We start from the raw sequence: 19,428 nt of genomic DNA, 5'->3' as shown, positions 1-19,428 counted from the left end.
CTGCGTCTTCCTTAAACACCAACCCGAGGGCTGTTACATTAGGGTTAATGCTCCTGTCAGTGGCCCTGACCAAGGCACTGGCAAAAGAACTGCGGCTGCAAACTGCTCCTAGTTCTAGGAAGGTTCCTAGTAGAGGATGGGTCAAATACAGAGGATGAATTTCCACATGGGGATAAATAAAGGATAACTTAACTTAACTTAAATGAAGAGACTGATTGATGAGATGTTCGCTCAAGCCAGTCAGTCAGTCTGTGATGCTTTATTCCAAAGATACCAAAGAGATGATAGAAGAAGGGATGGAACATTGGTAGAAATGCTCACTCTTTGCTGTTTAAGGGACAGTTTGGATTTTGCTCTTAAGTTTGCAACATTGTAACAGACCATTCAAAATGCAATTGGATATAGGCATACTTAGGTTATTGTATAGGCCTGAAAGTGATACTAATGTATTTCTTGATTTTGGTTACATCTTTGGTGATAAATGTAAATTATCAATGTTTCGGTGTTTTGCACTCAATGGGCTCTGGCCCAACATCCACTGTAATCTTCTCCTATCGTGTATTTATTTCAAACAGGAAACATGCAGGAAACAAAACACATCACTTCATGTGTCAGTGATTAGAAAATAACATCTAAAAGTTTTGAAATGGCTACAACGTGAATTACTATCAATTAATGATAGCGAGTAGGAACCTTGACTTTTAAATGTGGATCATTACTTTAGTCACAGTTACAGTCTCAAAGGGCTTCTCAGCATCCAAGTGAATTCCCCCACCCCCGACTTTACACCACCCCCACCCCCAACTTTAAACACTCATTGAAACACTCAAATGGAAGAAACAATTGGGATGGGCAAGTCGGTCAATTGAAGTGTAGGATGGCGAGCAGGAGAAAAGACAGAGGCAGGCTTCAAGTTGACCACCTAATATTTATTGTGTGGAGAAACTGGCATTTTTCATTATGTGGAGTTGCAACAACAATACAAAATGGCAAAATACTCAATTGAGTTGAAAACAAAAGACTAAATAACTCGAGAAATAACCGGAATGAAGACATCATAACTTAAACTGGAACCCTGAAGCCTTGGCTAAACCCATGCAAACTTGGGCCCGAGCTCTCAGGCCAGCAGTCCTGTCTATTCCTGGATCATGGCAAAGTGAAAGTTGAAAATCGGCAGTTACGTTAACGTTATTCCTGGAATGTGAGTTTAACGAGCCAGTTACCTGTCTTTGCATACATTAACTGAAGACATTAACATTTGTTTTATTTTGTACGTTACATACTTATTGGACAAGTATATTACATTTATGAGCTAGAAAATGCTGCAAAGGTTACAGGTACTAGGCAGCCATCTTGCCTATACTACGGTACATACATGGTACATCAGAGATACTCAACTTGCTTTGCCTGGGGGCCACTTTCGTAAAATTATAGGAGGCCAGGGGCCAGGTAAAAAACAAACATTACATTTTTCTGTAGCGGATTGTAGGTTTTTGGGGTGTCAGCCGGAGTTTAGTTGGACAATTTTGCGCACACCGGATAGTTAGTTTATGTTAGTTAGGTTAAGTTAGTTAAGTACATACACATTTGAGTTCAGTCCAATTTTATTTAACCTTAGTTTTCATTGTGAATTGGGAAAAGGTCGGGGGGCCACTCTGCATCCTAACGCGGGCTGCATCTGGCCCCCGGGCCGCAAGTTGAGTATCACTGTGATACATGACACCACACACAGCTTTCAAGACAAAAAAACTTGAAAGTGTAGATTATAATACGGGACATTTGAAAGGATTACAAGTGTTAAAAGATGTAGGTAAAAGTGGACATGATTGATGATGATGAAGTGAAAATAAATGAATTCCAACAACAAATACTTTGAGTACAGATGCATGTTAGAGAGGCCTTTCAGCTCAGATGCTTATTCAGACCTGAAACATCGAATTCAACAGTAAAAAGTAAAACAGTAAACCTCTTTTCTGTGCCTTCATATGTGAGAGACAGACAGACAGACAGACAGACAGACAGACAGACAGACAGACAGACAGACAGACATATAGGCAGATAGGCAGGCAGGCAGGCAGGCAGGCAGGCAGACAGACAGACAGACAGGCAGACAGACAGACAGACAGACAGACAGACAGACAAGCAGACAGACAGACAGACAGGAAGACAGACAGACAGGCAGACAGGCAGACAGACAGGCAGGCAGGCAGACAGACAGACAGACAGGCAGGCAGGCAGACAGACAGACAGATAGACAGGAAGACAGACAGACAGACAGACAGACAGGCAGACAGGCAGACAGGCAGGCAGACAGACAGACAGACAGACAGACAGACAGACAGACAGACAGACAGACAGACAGGAAGACAGACAGACAGACAGACAGGAAGACAGACAGACAGACAGACAGACAGGCAGACAGACAGACAGGCAGACAGACAGACAGGCAGGCAGACAGACAGACAGACAGACAGACAGACAGACAGGAAGAAAGACAGACAGACAGACAGACAGGAAGACAGACAGACATACAGACAGACAGACAGACAGACAGGAAGACAGACAGACAGACAGACAGACAGACAGACAGACAGACAGACAGACAGACAGGCAGACAGACAGACAGACAGACAGACAGACAGACAGACAGACAGGCAGGCAGACAGACAGACAGACAGACAGACAGGCAGACAGACAGACAGACAGACAGACAGACAGACAGACAGGAAGACAGACAGACAGACAGACAGACAGACAGGCAGACAGACAGACAGACAGACAGACAGACAGACAGACAGACAGACAGGCAGACAGACAGACAGACAGACAGACAGACAGACAGACAGACAGACAGACAGAGCTGAAGCAGACACAACAGGCAAAGAGAAAATGATTTCAGATTTCTTTCTCGCAGATCCAGTAGTTTTGGCGGCTGCAGCTTATATCATTCCATTGATTGAAAGGAGGATATTCGTTCACATTCTCTGCACAGTCTTCATTCTTTTCTGGTCCCGTATTATCAGGCTGTTTATCAATCCAGTACCTACAGATATAAACAACAACTCTCAGACAATCACCTAAATCATTACATTAAAAACCATTTTAAATAGTTCATGGACTTAGTACTGCATAAATCTATTTCTCGAGCATGGAATATGGTTCTTTTTCTAATCAAGATCAAGTTATCTATGATTATGAAGGAATTTTAATAAATACCCTTTTGTTGTTACATATTTAAAAAGACAGAAAGCACATAACAGTTTTCCCAGCTGGAATGTCACATTTCAATGCTAATTTTATCAGAGCTGCACTCCACCCAGATAAAACCTTATCATTCTAAGTTCACTATTTCTCATTTTGGTGTAATATGTAAAGCAGGGGTCTTCAACTTTTTTCAGCTCAAGGACCCCTTGGTAGAGACACAGAGCAGGGACCCCTACCATTAAAAGTAAAATAAACTTCTGTTGCATTTTAAGTGTGACCTATAATAACATTTATAATCCAGTCACGTGCACACCAGGATATCAGGATTGACACTTCTTTTTATTAATATATTACATTAAAAAAGCAAGAAGGAGCAAACTATGTGTTTCACATCTTGCATCATCAGATTCGTTTTGTAAATCATTTTTGTCGAAAGTACAGTAGCTTATTATTGCCTATTAATGTTTACTCAATATTAGTCTTTTAGTCTAAAAAACATTAAAGATTTTCAGAAACTACTGACAAAAATTGGCGGACCGCTGCTGTACCTCTGTGGACCCCCTGGGGACCCCTGACCCCCTGTTGAAGACCACTGATGTAAAGTATAGCATAGCACAGATAATCTCTTTCTCATCTGTTGTTTCTACCTTTGAAATAGTTTGGAGGAAGGAGTGTGGTGAGAGTCAGTAAAATATACATTTGAAAACGTCATACCCTGTAGTCAAGTCATGTCCAGTTCCATCTACCCATTTCCAGGTCCCTTCTTTCACTCCATCAGTCAGACCAATCCAGGTTCTCTCGTTAAATGGGGCGATAAAGTCCTGGTTTCAAACAGACAGACACTCAGTTTGCTACAAATAACAGCAAATTACATCATTTTTCTCTACTGTCCTCTCAGCCTGGTTGGATGGAACAGAGTGTTATGTCCGGACTTCACAATATCACTTTTCCTCATGAGGTGAGATACTAAAAAATGAACAGACATGTGGGGGGAAAAGTCACCAATATTGTAAAGAGTTGCCATCCTTTTCAATAAGTGCTGCAAAATGATATAAGGCTGCTGCATATGTAATGAATTTCGTGTGATTATCTAGAGAAAATAGAAATAGGATATGAATATCCCCTAATATTCACTCATTTACTTCATTTTATTTCTTAAGTGTTAATATTCTGTATCAATTATTCTCCATGATACTTCATTCATTCATCATTCCTTCATTCATTCATTCATTTGTTGTGTCTACAAGGTAGATTACACTTTATAGGCATCCGCTTTGTGTAATTGTGAACCCTTCTTCCTTTCTTTGATACATTTCAGAAAGCAAGCAAATAAATAAATAAATAAATAAATGTATTGTCATAAAATTACACATTTCCCTTAGATCTTTTAAATAAGGAATTAGTGTTTGATGAGAAGGATCATTAGTGGTTAGATTAGAAAAAACAGAAGCTCTTGATTGTTTAATCCACCATGTGACTTGAGCTCACCTGTTCCTCTCTGCTAGATATGATCACCAGCAGAGCACCTTTACCTTCACAGTCATCTCTGCTGTCTTCCCAGCTTTTCTTTTCAGTGGAGATGAAATAACAACTGCAGCCAAACCTCATCCAGTTCTTAGGACAGTAAACTTTCTCTGTTTGACGACAGAAAATGACACATCCTGAGTCACACAACAAAACTCAAGACGAGACAACACAACGCAACGCAACGCAACGCAACGCAACGCAACGCAACGCAACGCAATGCAACACAACACAACACAACACAACACAACACACTACAGAGTGTTAGGGAGAAACCTCACTGACTGGAAGAGAAAACATTAAAACAGACTGTTACAGCACAAAAGTCCAGCTCCTCCTTCGACTGCAACCTTATTAGATGGAGGTGTTTGCTTCTAGGACCCTGAGAGCTGTGCTGTCTGGATCATCTGGCTCCTAGGTCACCCATGACAAACCGCTCAGAGTCAGATAAATAACGCTTCATAAAGACTCTTATGACTTATCAGCATCAAATTGAGAGAACCTTGCCCAGATTAGGGTCACCGGGTTCCACTCATGGAGCCAGGCCTGGGAGCAGTGCTCAGAGGTCGGTTAGCACCTTGTGGCTGACTGACCCTCGTAGCTCGGGCAGGCTCAGCCCTAAGCGGTGACGGGAGGGCAAAGAGTACAGTAGGTGTCATGGTGCCTTGCTGATCAGGCAAGTCGTGAGAGCAGAGTATAGGTCCAGGGTCTTGGATCCTGACAACCAAAACTGGCTCTTGGGATGTGGAACGTCACCTCGCTGGAGGAGAATGAGCTGGAGCCTGGGCAGGAGGTTGGGACTGGGAGATACCAACTACGGTACACATAGATGAGCTCACCTCAACACAGCACCGATTGTGGAACCTCTGGCTGGTTGCTGCACAGTTGGAATTGACCCTAACCGAATGAGAGGGTTGCCTCAATGTGACTTTGTGTTGCAGAATGGAGGACTTTGACTGTTAGTGCATACACACCTTCTTGGAGGCAGTGGGTTCGAAAAGGCCCTGTCGACTCTTCTACTAGGGGACTTCAACATTCGTGGGCAACAATGAGAAACCTTGAGGGGTACGACTCTTATCTGATCTGAACCTGAGTGGTGCTTTGTTGTTTGTTGCTGTGAAAGTCACGGACTGGCCATAACAAACATGTGTAAGTGTACTTTGTGCTACAGTTTCCTTGGCCAGAGGTTGATGATAGACAGAGCTGCCAAGTCTTACATTTTGACCGTGACGGGTCACACAATTTAACACACCACACCTCTTATTTCACACAGCCTGAACCGCAAATTGCCTTCTCTCTCTCTCAAATTTGTGAGATGGAGGAGGAGCCAATCAGCACATTTAGAGAGAGAGAGAGAGAGAGAGAGAGAGAGAGAGAGGGAGAGGTGCGCTGCTCGCTCCTTAATGAGCAGATGGCATTAACAAGTGAGTTTTTCCCTGCATGCTGTCGCTATTATATGGTGAAAACCTGTTCAGATGTCTATGAACCTGAAGTGTGCGTTAAGGACTTAGGCTACATGTAAGCTGTGACACTTATGTTGTTGTGAATAATTCTGCCTGAAGAGATCTACTTATACTTAAATATTCTAACTCCAATTATGTTGTTCATTTAGCACAACAGTCTTTCTAGTTCAATTGATTCACGTTTAAAAACGTTATTTTGTAGACAGCCCTCTAGTGGCTCTATCCCAAAAATAGGGCTGGGTGATATGGTTGAAATCAATATCATGATAATCATGATATTCAATAATAATAATAATAATCAATAATAATAAGGCTTTTTCTCTATATCAAAACTGTATGTTATTTAACAATGAGTGCAGCTGAGGTCTTGCTGGGAAATATCCCCACATTAAAGAAAATCTGAAAATAAACAAAATGTGTAAAATGATAGCAACAATGATGATAATAAGGAGAATAATAACAAATAAATGAGGGGGCGTGGGCTGTATTCTAAAGCAGTGTCAACCCCCCCCCCCCCCCCCCCCTAGTTACATAGTAACTACATGGTAACTACAGGGGCGTGGGCTGTATTCTAAAGCAGTGCCAACCCCCCCCCTCCTAGTTACATAGTAACTACATGGTAACTACAGGGGCGTGGGCTGTATTCTAAAGCAGTGTTAATTCCCTCGTGGTTACATAGTAACTACAGTGTAACTACAGGGCGCGGGCTGTATTCTAATGCAGGGTCAATTGCCTCCTAGTTACATAGTAATTACATAGTAAATACATGGTACAGGGTAACTACATGATTTCTTTCCAGTTGGGGATCTCAAGGACAAAGTACATATAAATTAGCCTCACAATAAATACAGTTAACGACAGGGATGCAGGCTGTATTTTAAAGCAGTGTTAAACCCCCCCCCCCCCCCCCCCCCCCACTCCCCTTCCCCCAGTTACATAGTAACTACATGGTAATATAGGGGCGCAGGCTGTATTCTAAAGCAGTGTTAATTCCCTCTTAGTCATAGTAACTACATAACTACAGGGGTGCGGGCTGTATTTAAAGCAGTGTTAAATGCCATCCAACCCATTTCCCGTTTCCCAGGAAATTAATGACGGGAAACCGGGAATTATTTTGTTGTACGCTATTATACGTGCAGAACATATTGGAATTGGCCTATATTTAGAAATATGCCAACAGTTTACTTTCTTAAATGATATAGCCTATGTTTTAAAAGAACATGTAATATATTAGGCTACTGTAAGCAGTGTAAGTCATTAAATGATCACAATGAATATGCATTTTGGAGACATCCAAGTGAATCAATCAACCAACAATCAATCAATTTTATATTTATATAGCGCCAAATAACGAGGTATCGCAAGGCAGATTTTAAGATTAAATACTTTTCGACAACCATGCTACAGCCAGTAATTTGAAATGTGATATCCTTTGCTGCGTGGAATTAATTTCTGATTTTATTTCAGCGTGTTTTGGCCATGCGCCTTTGTGCGCTGTGCGCCGGTGGAACACACACTGAACGCTTATTGCACACAGCCTAATTAATAAACACAAAGCCCACGACGTTTCTTTTCGTTTCTAAACTTCTGACTTGCTTGAGGGGATTGATTGTGCCATGACCGTTAATGCGGTAGCCTACCAATGTCTCTAAATCTGGTTTCAAATAGCCAAAAATGTTCTCCGGCGACGCAGTCGAAGGTACCTTCCCCCTAAATCTCACTCCAAACTTCTGGTGAAACTTGGCAGCCCTGATGATAGAATCTCTCTGTGAAAAAGAGGGCAGCACTGCAGCTGGCCCTGTTGCCTCTGCATCCCTGAAGGATCAGTGGGTTGAAAATGGGGGGATACATTTGATGATACATTTTTGAGATTCATTTGGAAGTGCATGTCTGTAATGAATTCACAAGAATGCTCCCAAAATGTTTGGAAAATGAGAACCTCAATAAGAAAAAACATTTAAAAATACAGTGCTAATATTTGACTCACCAAGTAATTCATCTCTTTGTTTGGTCAGGTTGCTGTTAATGGCTCTTAATTGCTCTTCCTCTTTCTCCAATTCGTTCATCTTTTGGGTCAGGTTGTTGTAACTGGTCTGTAACTGGTCTCTCTCACTGGTCAGGTTAGCATTGTCCACCTGCAGCTGCACCTGCTTCTGCGCATCTGAATTATCTGAAAGAAATTTGAAGAGAAAACAATTTTCCTCGGTGCTACTAGGTTTGAGGAATTGAGATATCTGTTGCTCTTCTTGGCAGTGGACAAGCATATGGAAATGAAAATAGAATGACACTTACGCACGATGAGACGCAGAGAGACATTGAGCGTGGCTTGTGTGACACACAGCAGCCCAAAGATCATCCAGACCAGCCTGAAGAGCTTTCTCTCTGCAGAACAAACATTCACATGTGGGAGATCATCTCGCAGCAACGTTCTCACTCAGGCTGCTCAAGTCTGCCTTTGAATGTGAATAAAATATCACTGAAATCTGAAATCTTCATTTTCTCTTTCCATATTTTCCTTACCATGTTTCTGGGCTGCCTGCTGACGCCCCTCAACAGAATTAGCCGTCGTGAGGGGATCCTCGTTGATCTCCGTTATTTCAAGTTCATCTCGTCGGACAGACCTCGCCATTTCTGCATCTCTCTGCTTGTGACTTCTGCTTCTGTTGTTTGACTCTATAGTCTGAGCTTTTTTTCAGCATTTGGGTAAACCCCACCTTAAGATACACACTAATGCAGGAAGGAAGTGGACTGGCAGTTAGTCTCCAAAAACACATAATGCCACACAGCTGACTGTGCCACACTGGCACCTGTTGCAAAGAGCTGCAGAAATGCAGAAACTAACACAGTATAACTAACACAGCATCAATATAACTAACACAGTATCAATATAACTAACACTGTATAACTAACACAGTATCAATATAACTAACACAGTATCAATATAACTAACTAACACAGTATCAATATAACTAACTAACACAGTATCAATATAACTAACTAACACAGTATCAATATAACTAACTAACACAGTATCAATATAACTAACAGTATCAATATAAGTAACACAGTATCAATATAACTAACACAGTATCAATATTTTCCCCCCAAAGATTATGTTTTCATGTCAGCTAATGATCAAAATAGAGTCACGTTGTGACGCAGGAGGCGGAAATGTTTCCTGTTTTTTACACAGCTGACTGTGCCACTGTGGCACCTGTTGCAAAGACCTGCAGAAATGCCTTCACACTGATCAATCTTGCCTCTCTTTCAAGCTATAACTAACACATATCAAGCTATAACTAACACAGTATCAATATAACTAACGCAGTATCAATATAACTAACGCAGTATCAATAGAACTAACACAGTATCAATAGAACTAACACAGTATCAATAGAACTAACACAGTATCAATATAACTAACACAGTATTAATATAACTAACACAGTATCATATACTAACACAGTATCATATACTAACACAGTATCAATATAACAAACACAGTATCAATAGAACTAACACAGTATCAATATAACTAACACAGTATCAATATAACTAACACAGTATTAATATAACTAACACAGTATCATATACTAACACAGTATCAATATTTCCCCCCCAAAGATTATGTTTTCGTGTCAGCTAATGATCAAAATAGAGTCACGTTGTGACGCAGGAGGCGGAAATGTTTCCCGTTTTTTATTCAGTTGCACACTCTAAAATATGATTTCCTAGAAATCACCATATCCCATTAAGATGATGTTTTCATCTCGATAATAATAATAACAAAGTCACGTCTTGATCTGACGTCGATTGGATCCGTTAACATCGACGCAGGTCGAGGAAATGTTTGGGTAATGTGAGTCTTCAGTACAGTGTAGGCCAGTGGTTCTCAAACTTTTTCACATCAAGGACCCCTAAACTGACACAAATTAGACCACGGACCCCCATCTGATAAGATGCTTCTTATGGATGGAATTATAGTGAGCAAAATATTTTCCCCCTTTTTGCTGGGGACACCCTGGAATCCCCTCAAGGACCCCTGGGGTTCCCCGGACCCCACTTTGAGAACCATTGGTGTAGGCTACAGTATTGGCTCCAATTACAGTACAAGCCTCACTCATTACAACTTCAGCTAATACACAGTTTAGGCCTATAAACAAAACAAAAAAACGATTTCAGACGGCAGCCCGTCTTTATTGTCACACAACACACTACAACACATGCATGCGGCCACTACACACACTCATGCTGACGGTGGCCGGTGAAATATGTCCTCTGCATTTGACCCATCCAGGCTTGTCCTTTCCTCCAGGGGGCAGGCCAGGAGCAGTGGTCGCTATTTCTTTCCAGCGCCCGGGGACCTTCATTGGACCATCATTGGACCAACTTCAGATGTTGTCGTCACTGGTCGGATGACAATCTTCTGCTTAATCTTCTTGTTAGTGGGGGTTATGTACGGAGGAACCCCCTGGGGGGTACGGGGAGAACATGCAAACTCCACACAGAAAGGCCCTTTCGACGAGATAGCCCACCTGGGCAGTAGGCACTGAAGATATATGGGGGGGTCACAACTCCAGCGCCCACAGCGTCCCAGGTGGGAATCGAACCCAGGACCTTCGAGCTGTGAGGCGACAGCGCATACCACTGCACCACCGTACCCCTATAAGGGATATGACGCACTGTTACTATAGGAGATCACACCCTTAGCAATGTTAGCATGTAGCCCAAATGTCCCGCGAGCGTGGACCAACAAATAGCCTGTACCTGTACAGGTGTACCGAATAAAGTGGGCCATGAATCAAATCTGTATTAAGAAATTAAGTGTAATTAGTGGGAATTGATATTGATTTAATTTAATGCAAGGAGATCCCAGGAGAGTAGGAATTCTTAAAGGAACACTCCGCCCATTTTCAACCAGCTTTGTATCATTAGAACATCAGTAGTATATCAGAAAACTGTAAACGGTTTTGAAGTCTGTCATTTAATTTGACAGTTATTGAGTGTTAAAGTGTGGACCAGTGACATCACTGGTCCACACTAACTCAAATTAATAAATCATTAACTCAAATCAACTCTCAATAACTGTCAAACTATTCATCATTCATCTAGTTTGACAGTTATTGAGAGTTGATTTGAGTTAATGAGTTATTAATTTGAGTTAGTGTGGACCAGTGATGTCACTGGTCCACACTTTAACACTCAATAACTGTCAAATTAAATGACAGACTTCAAAACCGTTTACAGTTTTCTGATATACTACTGATGTTCTAATGATACAAAGCTGGTTGAAAATGGGCAGAGTGTTCCTTTAAGTAAAACATTGTTTATTTCCACTCATACACTCACAGAGCACTTTAGGAAACAACACCATACTATTATTGGGTAGGTATGAGCTTTCAGCTCAGTGTCAACCAGCTACCAAAGTGACCTTAAGTGGCCTTAAGGTTCGACGTGTTGCATTCTGAGCTGCCATTCTGCTCGCCACAGTGTTGTTTTTGCAGAGACTCTCTGTGTTGTTGCATTTGGAGATGCAACACCTCGCTCACCACAGCTCTTTCTTCACACCATTATGTGAAAAGCCCAGGAAATCAGCAGGTTCAGAAATGCACCATGCCCCATCTTGCACAAGCAGCTATGACACGCTCAAAGTTACTGAGATCACATTTTCCCACCATTCAATTCAATTCAATTCAATTCATTTATTTGTTCTATAGGGGACAGGTGTACATTAATGAACATTTAAAAAAAATGTAAATGCACGACAATTGCAGTCACAAGACTGATTTCCATTGTTAGTCCCCCTGCCAGATGATACAGGCTTAGAGTCCTAAGTCCAATTGAATTGAATTGAATTGAATTGAATTGAATTGAATTGAATTGAATTTAATTGAATTGAATTTAATTGAATTTAATTTAATTTAATTTAATTGAATAATGAATAAGCAGGTGAACAGGTGTTTTCCTAATAAAGTGCTCAGTGAGTATACATCTCTGGTATTACTGGTCGCTACATAATCGTTACAGGTTTGCTGTCATGAAACATCATTTTGGTTGTTTATAGAACAATAACATGTGTTTTAATATGATTCATAAAAAATTATCATGTTGGGTATTATGTATATCAATATGTAATTTACCACAGAATGGCAGGTGCTGGAAAAGCTTGAAAATGCACCTTGAAGACAGCATGTTTCTAAATGGCAATTTACTCACTGGTATCATACAGTACATGTCAATATAGTGATCACTTCCATTTAGCCAAAAATGACATGTAATATATTTTATTAAATTCATTCAAAGTCTTCACTACATATATTGTATGAGTCTGGACAGACAGGATGTAGATTGTAGAGTGTAACTTGGCTTGTTGGCAGAGGTATAACCACCGAGAGCTGTCAGTCACTTTGCAAATGATCGCACTTTGGTTCCTCCTCATTTTTCTGCAGCTTGTCAGTGAGCTGGAGTAGTTGAGCAGAGCAGAATAGACCACCTGACACTGCAGTACAGACCTATATCTGAATTGATTCAGGTACACAGCTGAAGTGTGGTGAGAAAACCCTGTGATAGAGCGATGTCTGAGGATGTTTACGCCGAGCCAGACCTCACCAAGAAAGTTAGATTTCACGGGGGAGAGAAGGAGGAGAGGATTGTGGACATCTATGAGAGCGCAGACACCCTGAGGATTCATGACAACGACCGGGTGGAGGAGAGTACAACACCGACGCTGCAGGACCCTACAGCGGGTCAACACCAAAGTATCTAAATCTACTGTCTATCTATCTATCTATCTATCTATCTATCTATCTATCTATCTATCTATCTATCTATCTATCTATCTATCTATCTATCTATATATCTATCTATCTATCTATCTATCTATCTATCTATCTATATATCTATCTATCTATCTATCTATCTATCTATCTATGTGGCAACTATTTTACTATAACTAAAATTTTACTCTTTTATTTTTTTCAACTATCAAAACACTTTTTGAGTTTTTGTAATTTGTTACTTTTTTAATTAGAATGTTGTTTCTTGTACTTTTTGAAGTAAAAAAAGAGAGAGACAGACAGTATCTTGTGCAGACAACATGCCACTAATTGGAAAAGTGCAAGCTAAGTCTGATTGATATAACGGCATACTGTGTTATAAACAGAGCAGTCATCTTGTATTGGGACGGCACGGTGGCTCAGTGGTTAACACTGTTGCCTCACAGCAAGAAGGTCCCGGGTTCGAACCCCGGTCCGTCCCAGGTCCTTTCTGTGTGGAGTTTGCATGTTCTCCCCGTGTCCGTGTGGGTTTTCTCCGGGTGCTCCGGTTTCCTCCCACAATCAAGAAAGACATGTATGTTAGGCTTAATATTCCTGTCAGTGCCCCTGACCAAGGTACTGGCAAAAGAACTGGAGTTGGTCCCCGGGCGCTGCACAGTGGCTGCCCACTGCTCCTAGCTCTAGGAAGGTTCCTAGTAGAGGATGGATCAAATGCAGAGGATGAATTTCCCCAAGGGGATAAATAAAGGATAACTTAAACTTATTGCATTTTAAAACAATGATTGGCAATAATAAGTTATATTGCTATCACATGCAAATAGTAAGTTTGTACCATATAACTAGTGATAGAGAATGAAATTCCACAGCCAAAAGGTAAATAGTGAACCACTTGAAGGAAACCAGTTGAAATGAAATGATGGAGCCAGGAGTCATAAGAAGTTGTCTGATATGATGTATTTGACATAGATCTTGGCCAAGAGATGCACTCTTGCATATTCACGAATGGATACACAGGCTTACATACATTGAACAGAAAGTCAAAGATACTTATAGGACACACATCAGATGACATGTCTTGACGCAGACTTGAAGGCCACTCTGTAGACTCAACCTATCTGTTATTCTGGCCCTGTAGAGAGCACCGTGGCACGGTGACAGGGCACAGTGTGCGATAGAGAGGAGCTGCAAATGTAAGGTACAGGTTATCTAAATACATCTGTCTGTGTATGTACACAGGTTATCCAAATATGATGTCTATCTGTGTATGTAGTACACAGGTCATCTAAATATGAAGTATGTCTGTGTCATAACTATATGTAACTAAAATGGAAATGTATATGAATATATTAATAACTAGTGATTGTCCAAATAAAGGCTAATGTGATGTAAATTTTCTCTATCAACTAGTAACCATATGTGGCTTAGTATTACTTTTCAAAGCAACACAGTTCATTTGTGCCCACAGTCACTCCAGTCACAGTCAGTTCAGAAAAGAGGAATCCTTTCCGAGCTGCTGCAGTGTTTCTGGGGCTGCTGTGTCTTCTCCTCCTGGCTGGGATCATCGGCCTGGGAGTCCAATGTGAGTGTTCAGTTTGGCTGTTATAGATCATAAATAAGTGATGATAAACATATGATATGAGCCCCCAACATGCTGTTCACCTGCTATGGCAGTTATGACCAGCAACACCAACCTGACCAGTGAGAGAGACCAGTTACGAGCCATTAACAGTAACCTGACCAAAGAAAGAGATGAATTATTTGGTGAGTAAAAGGTTGTAAATTTATTCTTTATAGCTTTATTTTTTACAGGGGGAGTCTCACTGAGAGCAATGCTCTCTTTTTCGGGGGCATCCTGTTCACATTCACACACACATTTATACCTGGAAGCTGACCAGTACAACCACAGTCTGATCTGCTGGCCACTGATCATATTGATGATGATATTTTCAATGTTTTTGTAGAGGTTCTCATTTTCAGCCACTATTGAAACATTTGGGAGCATTTTTGTGTGAATTCAAACATCCAAATTAATCTGAAAATATATCCAAATGTATCCACCCATTTCCAACCCACTGATCCTTTAGTGTTGCAGTGGAAACAGGGCCAGCAGCAACACCTCCTTTTCCCAGAGACTACAAAGTCTATTATCAACCTCTGGCCAAGGTCGCTCTGGTTCCGTGTACACTTATGAGCGTCCCTTTGTTCAGGTGTGTATTATGGTCAGTCTGTGACTTGTTCAGGTGTGTATTATGGTCGGTCTGTGACTTGTTCAGGTGTGTATTATGGTCAGTCTGTGACTTGTTCAGGTGTGTATTATGGTATGTGACTTGTTCAGGTGTGTATTATGGTCAGTATGTGACTTGTTCAGGTGTGTATTATGGTCTGTGACTTGTTCAGGTGTGTATTATGGTCAGTATGTGACTTGTTCAGGTGTGTATTATGGTCTGTGACTTGTTCAGGTGTGTATTATGGTCAGTCTGTGACTTGTTCAGGTGTGTATTGTGGTCTGTGACTTGTTCAGGTGTGTATTATGGTCAGTCTGTGACTTGTTCAGGTGTGTATTATGGTCTGTGACTTGTTCAGGTGTGTATTATGGTCAGTCTGTGACTTGTTCAGGTGTGTATTATGGTCTGTGACTTGTTCAGGTGTGTATTATGGTCAGTCTGTGACTTGTTCAGGTGTGTATTATGGTCTGTGACTTGTTCAGGTGTGTATTATGGTCAGTATGTGACTTGTTCAGGTGTGTATTATGGTCTGTGACTTGTTCAGGTGTGTATTATGGTCAGTCTGTGACTTGTTCAGGTGTGTATTGTGGTCTGTGACTTGTTCAGGTGTGTATTATGGTCAGTCTGTGACTTGTTCAGGTGTGTATTATGGTCTGTGACTTGTTCAGGTGTGTATTATGGGCCAGTCTGTGACTTGTTCAGGTGTGTATTATGGTCTGTGACTATTTCAGGTGTGTATTATGGGCCAGTCTGTGACTTGTTCAGGTGTGTATTATGGTCTGTGACTTGTTCAGGTGTGTATTATGGGCCAGTCTGTGACTTGTTCAGGTGTGTATTATGGTCAGTCTGTGACTTGTTCAGGTGTGTATTATGGTCTGTGACTTGTTCAGGTGTGTATTATCGCCAGTCTGTGACTTGTTCAGGTGTGTATTATGGTCTGTGACTTGTTCAGGTGTGTATTATGGCCAGTCTGTGACTTGTTCAGGTGTGTATTATGTCTGTGACTTGTTCAGGTGTGTATTATGGCCAGTCTGTGACTTGTTCAGGTGTGTATTATGGTCTGTGACTTGTTCAGGTGTGTATTATGGTCTGTGACTTGTTCAGGTGTGTATTATGGCCAGTCTGTGACTTGTTCAGGTGTGTATTATGGTCTGTGACTTGTTCAGGTGTGTATTATGGCCAGTCTGTGACTTGTTCAGGTGTGTATTATGGTCTGTGACTTGTTCAGGTGTGTATTATGGCCAGTCTGTGACTTGTTCAGAAACAACAAAACACCACTCAGGTTCAGATCAGACAGCCCATTCATATTTTATTATCCCTGTGGGGGGATGTATCCTCTGCATTTGACCCATACTATACGTGTGGACCCCCACAGCCTCCCGTCACCCGACCGACCTCCGAAGGTCACCCAGCCACCAGGTGCTGACCTCTGACCTCTGAGCACTGCTCCCAGGCCTGGCTCCATGAGTCGCAGTGTCCCTAATCTGGGCGAGGGTTGCTCGATTTTATGCTCAGCCATAAGAGTCTTTATGAACCGTCATTTATCTGAACGGTTTGTCATGGGTGACCTAGGAGCCAGATGATCCAGACAGCACAGCTCTCAGGGTCCCAGGGAGAAGCAAACACCTCCATCTAAAAAGGCTGCCGTCCAAGGAGGAGCTGGACTTTGGTGCTGTAAAAACTCTGTTTTCTTGGTTCTCACTATGAGAGGCAGGAATAGTTATTAAACCATCATTACAACAGAGATCACACCTTTTAAAGATGAAGGAGATGTTTCTCCAGTCAGTGAGGTTTCTCCCTAACACTCTGTAGTGTGTTGTGTTGTGTTGTGTTGTGTTGTGTTGTGTTGTGTTGTGTTGTGTTGTGTTGTGTTGTGTTGTGTGATGTTGTGTTGTGTTGTGTTGTGTTGTGTTGTGTTGTGTTGTGTTGTGGTGCGTTGTGTTGTGTTTTGTTGTGTTGTGTTGTGTTGTGTTGTGTTTTGTTGTGTTGTGTTGTGTTGTGTTGTGTTGTGTTTTGTTGTGTTTTGTTGTGTTGTGTTGTGTTGTGGTGTGTTGTGTTGTGTTGTGTTGTGTTGTGTTGTGTTGTGTTGTGTTGTGGTGCGTTGTGTTGTGTTGTGTTGTGTTGTGTTGTGTTGTGTTGTGTTGTGTTGTGTTGTGTTGTGTTTTGTTGTGTTGTGTTGTGTTGTGGTGCGTTGTGTTGTGTTGTGTTGTGTTGTGTTTTGTTGTGTTGTGGTGTGTTGTGTTGTGTTGTGTTGTGTTGTGTTGTGTTTTGTTGTGTTGTGTTGTGTTGTGGTGCGTTGTGTTGTGTTGTGTTGTGTTGTGTTTTGTTGTGTTGTGGTGTGTTGTGTTGTGTTGTGTTGTGTTGTGTTGTGGTGTGTTGTGTTGTGTTGTGTTTTGTTGTGTTTTGTTGTGTTGTGTTGTGTTGTGGTGCGTTGTGTTGTGTTGTGTTGTGTTGTGTTGTGTTGTGTTGTGTTGTGGTGCGTTGTGTTGTGTTGTGTTGTGTTGTGTTGTGTTGTGTTGTGTTGTGTTGTGTTTTGTTGTGTTGTGTTGTGTTGTGGTGCGTTGTGTTGTGTTGTGTTGTGTTGTGTTGTGTTGTGTTTTGTTGTGTTGTGTTGTGGTGCGTTGTGTTGTGTTGTGTTGTGTTGTGTTGTGTTTTGTTGTGTTGTGTTGTGTTGTGTTGTGTTTTGTTGTGTTGTGTTGTGTTGTGTTGTGTTGTGTTGTGTTGTGTTGTGTTGTGTTGTGTTTTGTTTTGTTTTGTTGTATAATGTGACTCAGGATGTGTCATTTTGTGTCGTCAAACAGAGAAAGTTTACTGTCCTAAGAACTGGCTGAGGTTTGGCTGCAGTTGTTATTTCATCTCCACTGAAGAGAAAAGCTGGGAAGCCAGCAGAGTTGACTGTGAAGGTAAAGGTGCTCTGCTGGTGATCATATCTAACAGAGAGGAACAGGTGAGCTCAAGTCACATGGTGGATTAAACAATCAAGAGCTTCTGTTTCTCCTGCACCTATTAAGTTAAAGGTCCCATTCCGTGCAAAAGCTGTTTTTACTTGTAAATGCATATATACTGCTGTCAGCCCTCCCTGTAATGAGTGGTCACAAGCTCAGAACTGCCACAGTTGGATTTGTCCCTATCCAGCTCCCCCCTGCAGTCTCCTCCAAGCCACACCCCCAAACGCTTCGTTTGCCCAGAGGGGAATTGGGACGTCACGAGCTTCCTCACGCATACTGCGCGGGTCTCTCTCACACAAGCTACCTGCACCATTTTGTCTATAGCCACAAAATTAACACTTCTAGCTGGAGCGACGCCAACTGTACGTGATCCAGCAACTGCGGAGGTGCATTCGGTAAGTCTAGGCATTTTGAGATGTCCTCTTTAGCGTAGCAACGTTAAGTTAACGATAGCGTTAGTTGTAGACACAACCTAGCGTGCTGGTCCACAGACGCTAATCTGATTGGCCGCTGGGAGCCTGGGGCGGGCTCTCCCTCAGCGGCCAATTTGAACTGTTAGTTCTGAATATATTATAGAAACAGACCTTTCTTGGGACGAGGAAGGGACAACTCTGTCACGACAAACGGGGTTACTATATTTTCGACAAATTAATCCAGAATCATGTTTTATGGACCAGAGACACACGTTTTTAAGAGGTTACAGCTGCACGAATTGGGACCTTTAAGTTAAGTTAAGTTAAGTTTGTTTGTTTGTTTATTTATTTATTTATTTATTTATTACGTATTTATTTATTTGCTTGCTTTCTGAAATGTATCAAAGAAAGGAAGAGGGGTTCACAATTACACAAAGCGGATGCCTAAAGTGTAATCATGCACTGCCTACTACAACAAATGAATGAATCAATGAATGAACGATGACTGAATGAAGTAACATGGAGAATGATTGATACAGAATATTAACACTTAAGAAATAAAATGAAGTAAATGAGTGAAAATTAGGGGATATTCTTATCATCTTTTTATTTTCTCTAGATAATCACACGAAATTTCATTACATATTTATTACATTGCAGCCTTATAGCATTTTGCAGCACTTATTGAAAAGGATGGCAACTCTTTACAGTATTGGTGACTTTTCCCCCCACATGGTCACATGGTCACATGGTCACATGGTCATCTCTGTTCATTTTTTAGTATCTCACCTCATGAGGAAAAGTGATATTGTGAAGTCCGGACATTACACTCTCTTCCATCCAACCAGGCTCAGAGGACAGTAGAGAAAAATGAT

The 19,428-nt window shown here is 41.4% G+C and overlaps 1 protein-coding gene and 2 long non-coding RNA genes across 3 annotated transcripts in view; 2 read left to right on the top strand and 1 right to left on the bottom strand.

Annotated features, from left to right (window-relative positions):
• Positions 1–923: 923 nt before the first annotated feature.
• Positions 924–8,831, bottom strand: LOC310794420 (uncharacterized protein). Its single transcript, XM_083656422.1, has 6 exons — positions 8,712–8,831; positions 8,484–8,573; positions 8,179–8,361; positions 4,693–4,838; positions 3,919–4,025; positions 924–3,043 (listed from the first exon to the last, which is right to left on the bottom strand). Exons 1-6 carry the CDS (start codon positions 8,818–8,820, stop codon positions 2,896–2,898), a joined length of 783 nt encoding a protein of 260 aa, XP_083512548.1. The 5' UTR covers positions 8,821–8,831; the 3' UTR covers positions 924–2,895.
• A 3,844-nt stretch (positions 8,832–12,675) lies between these two features.
• LOC310794701 lies at positions 12,676–14,728 on the top strand. The gene is made up of 3 exons (XR_014553580.1): positions 12,676–12,949; positions 14,433–14,546; positions 14,639–14,728. It is a non-coding gene; the product is annotated as an uncharacterized lncRNA (long non-coding RNA).
• A 3,310-nt stretch (positions 14,729–18,038) lies between these two features.
• Positions 18,039–19,428, top strand: part of LOC310794487 — a 3,398-nt gene continuing 2,008 nt past the window's right edge. Inside the window, exon 1 of the long non-coding RNA XR_014553569.1 lies at positions 18,039–18,139. This is a non-coding gene — a long non-coding RNA (uncharacterized lncRNA). The remainder of the gene's footprint in view (positions 18,140–19,428) is intronic.

The sequence above is a fragment of the Poromitra crassiceps genome (assembly GCF_964638095.1).
Source record: "Poromitra crassiceps genome assembly, chromosome: 20".
Taxonomy (NCBI): Eukaryota; Metazoa; Chordata; class Actinopteri; order Beryciformes; family Melamphaidae; genus Poromitra; species Poromitra crassiceps.
The sequence above is the reverse complement of the archived record's forward strand: the minus strand, read 5'-3'. Positions and strand labels throughout refer to the sequence as shown.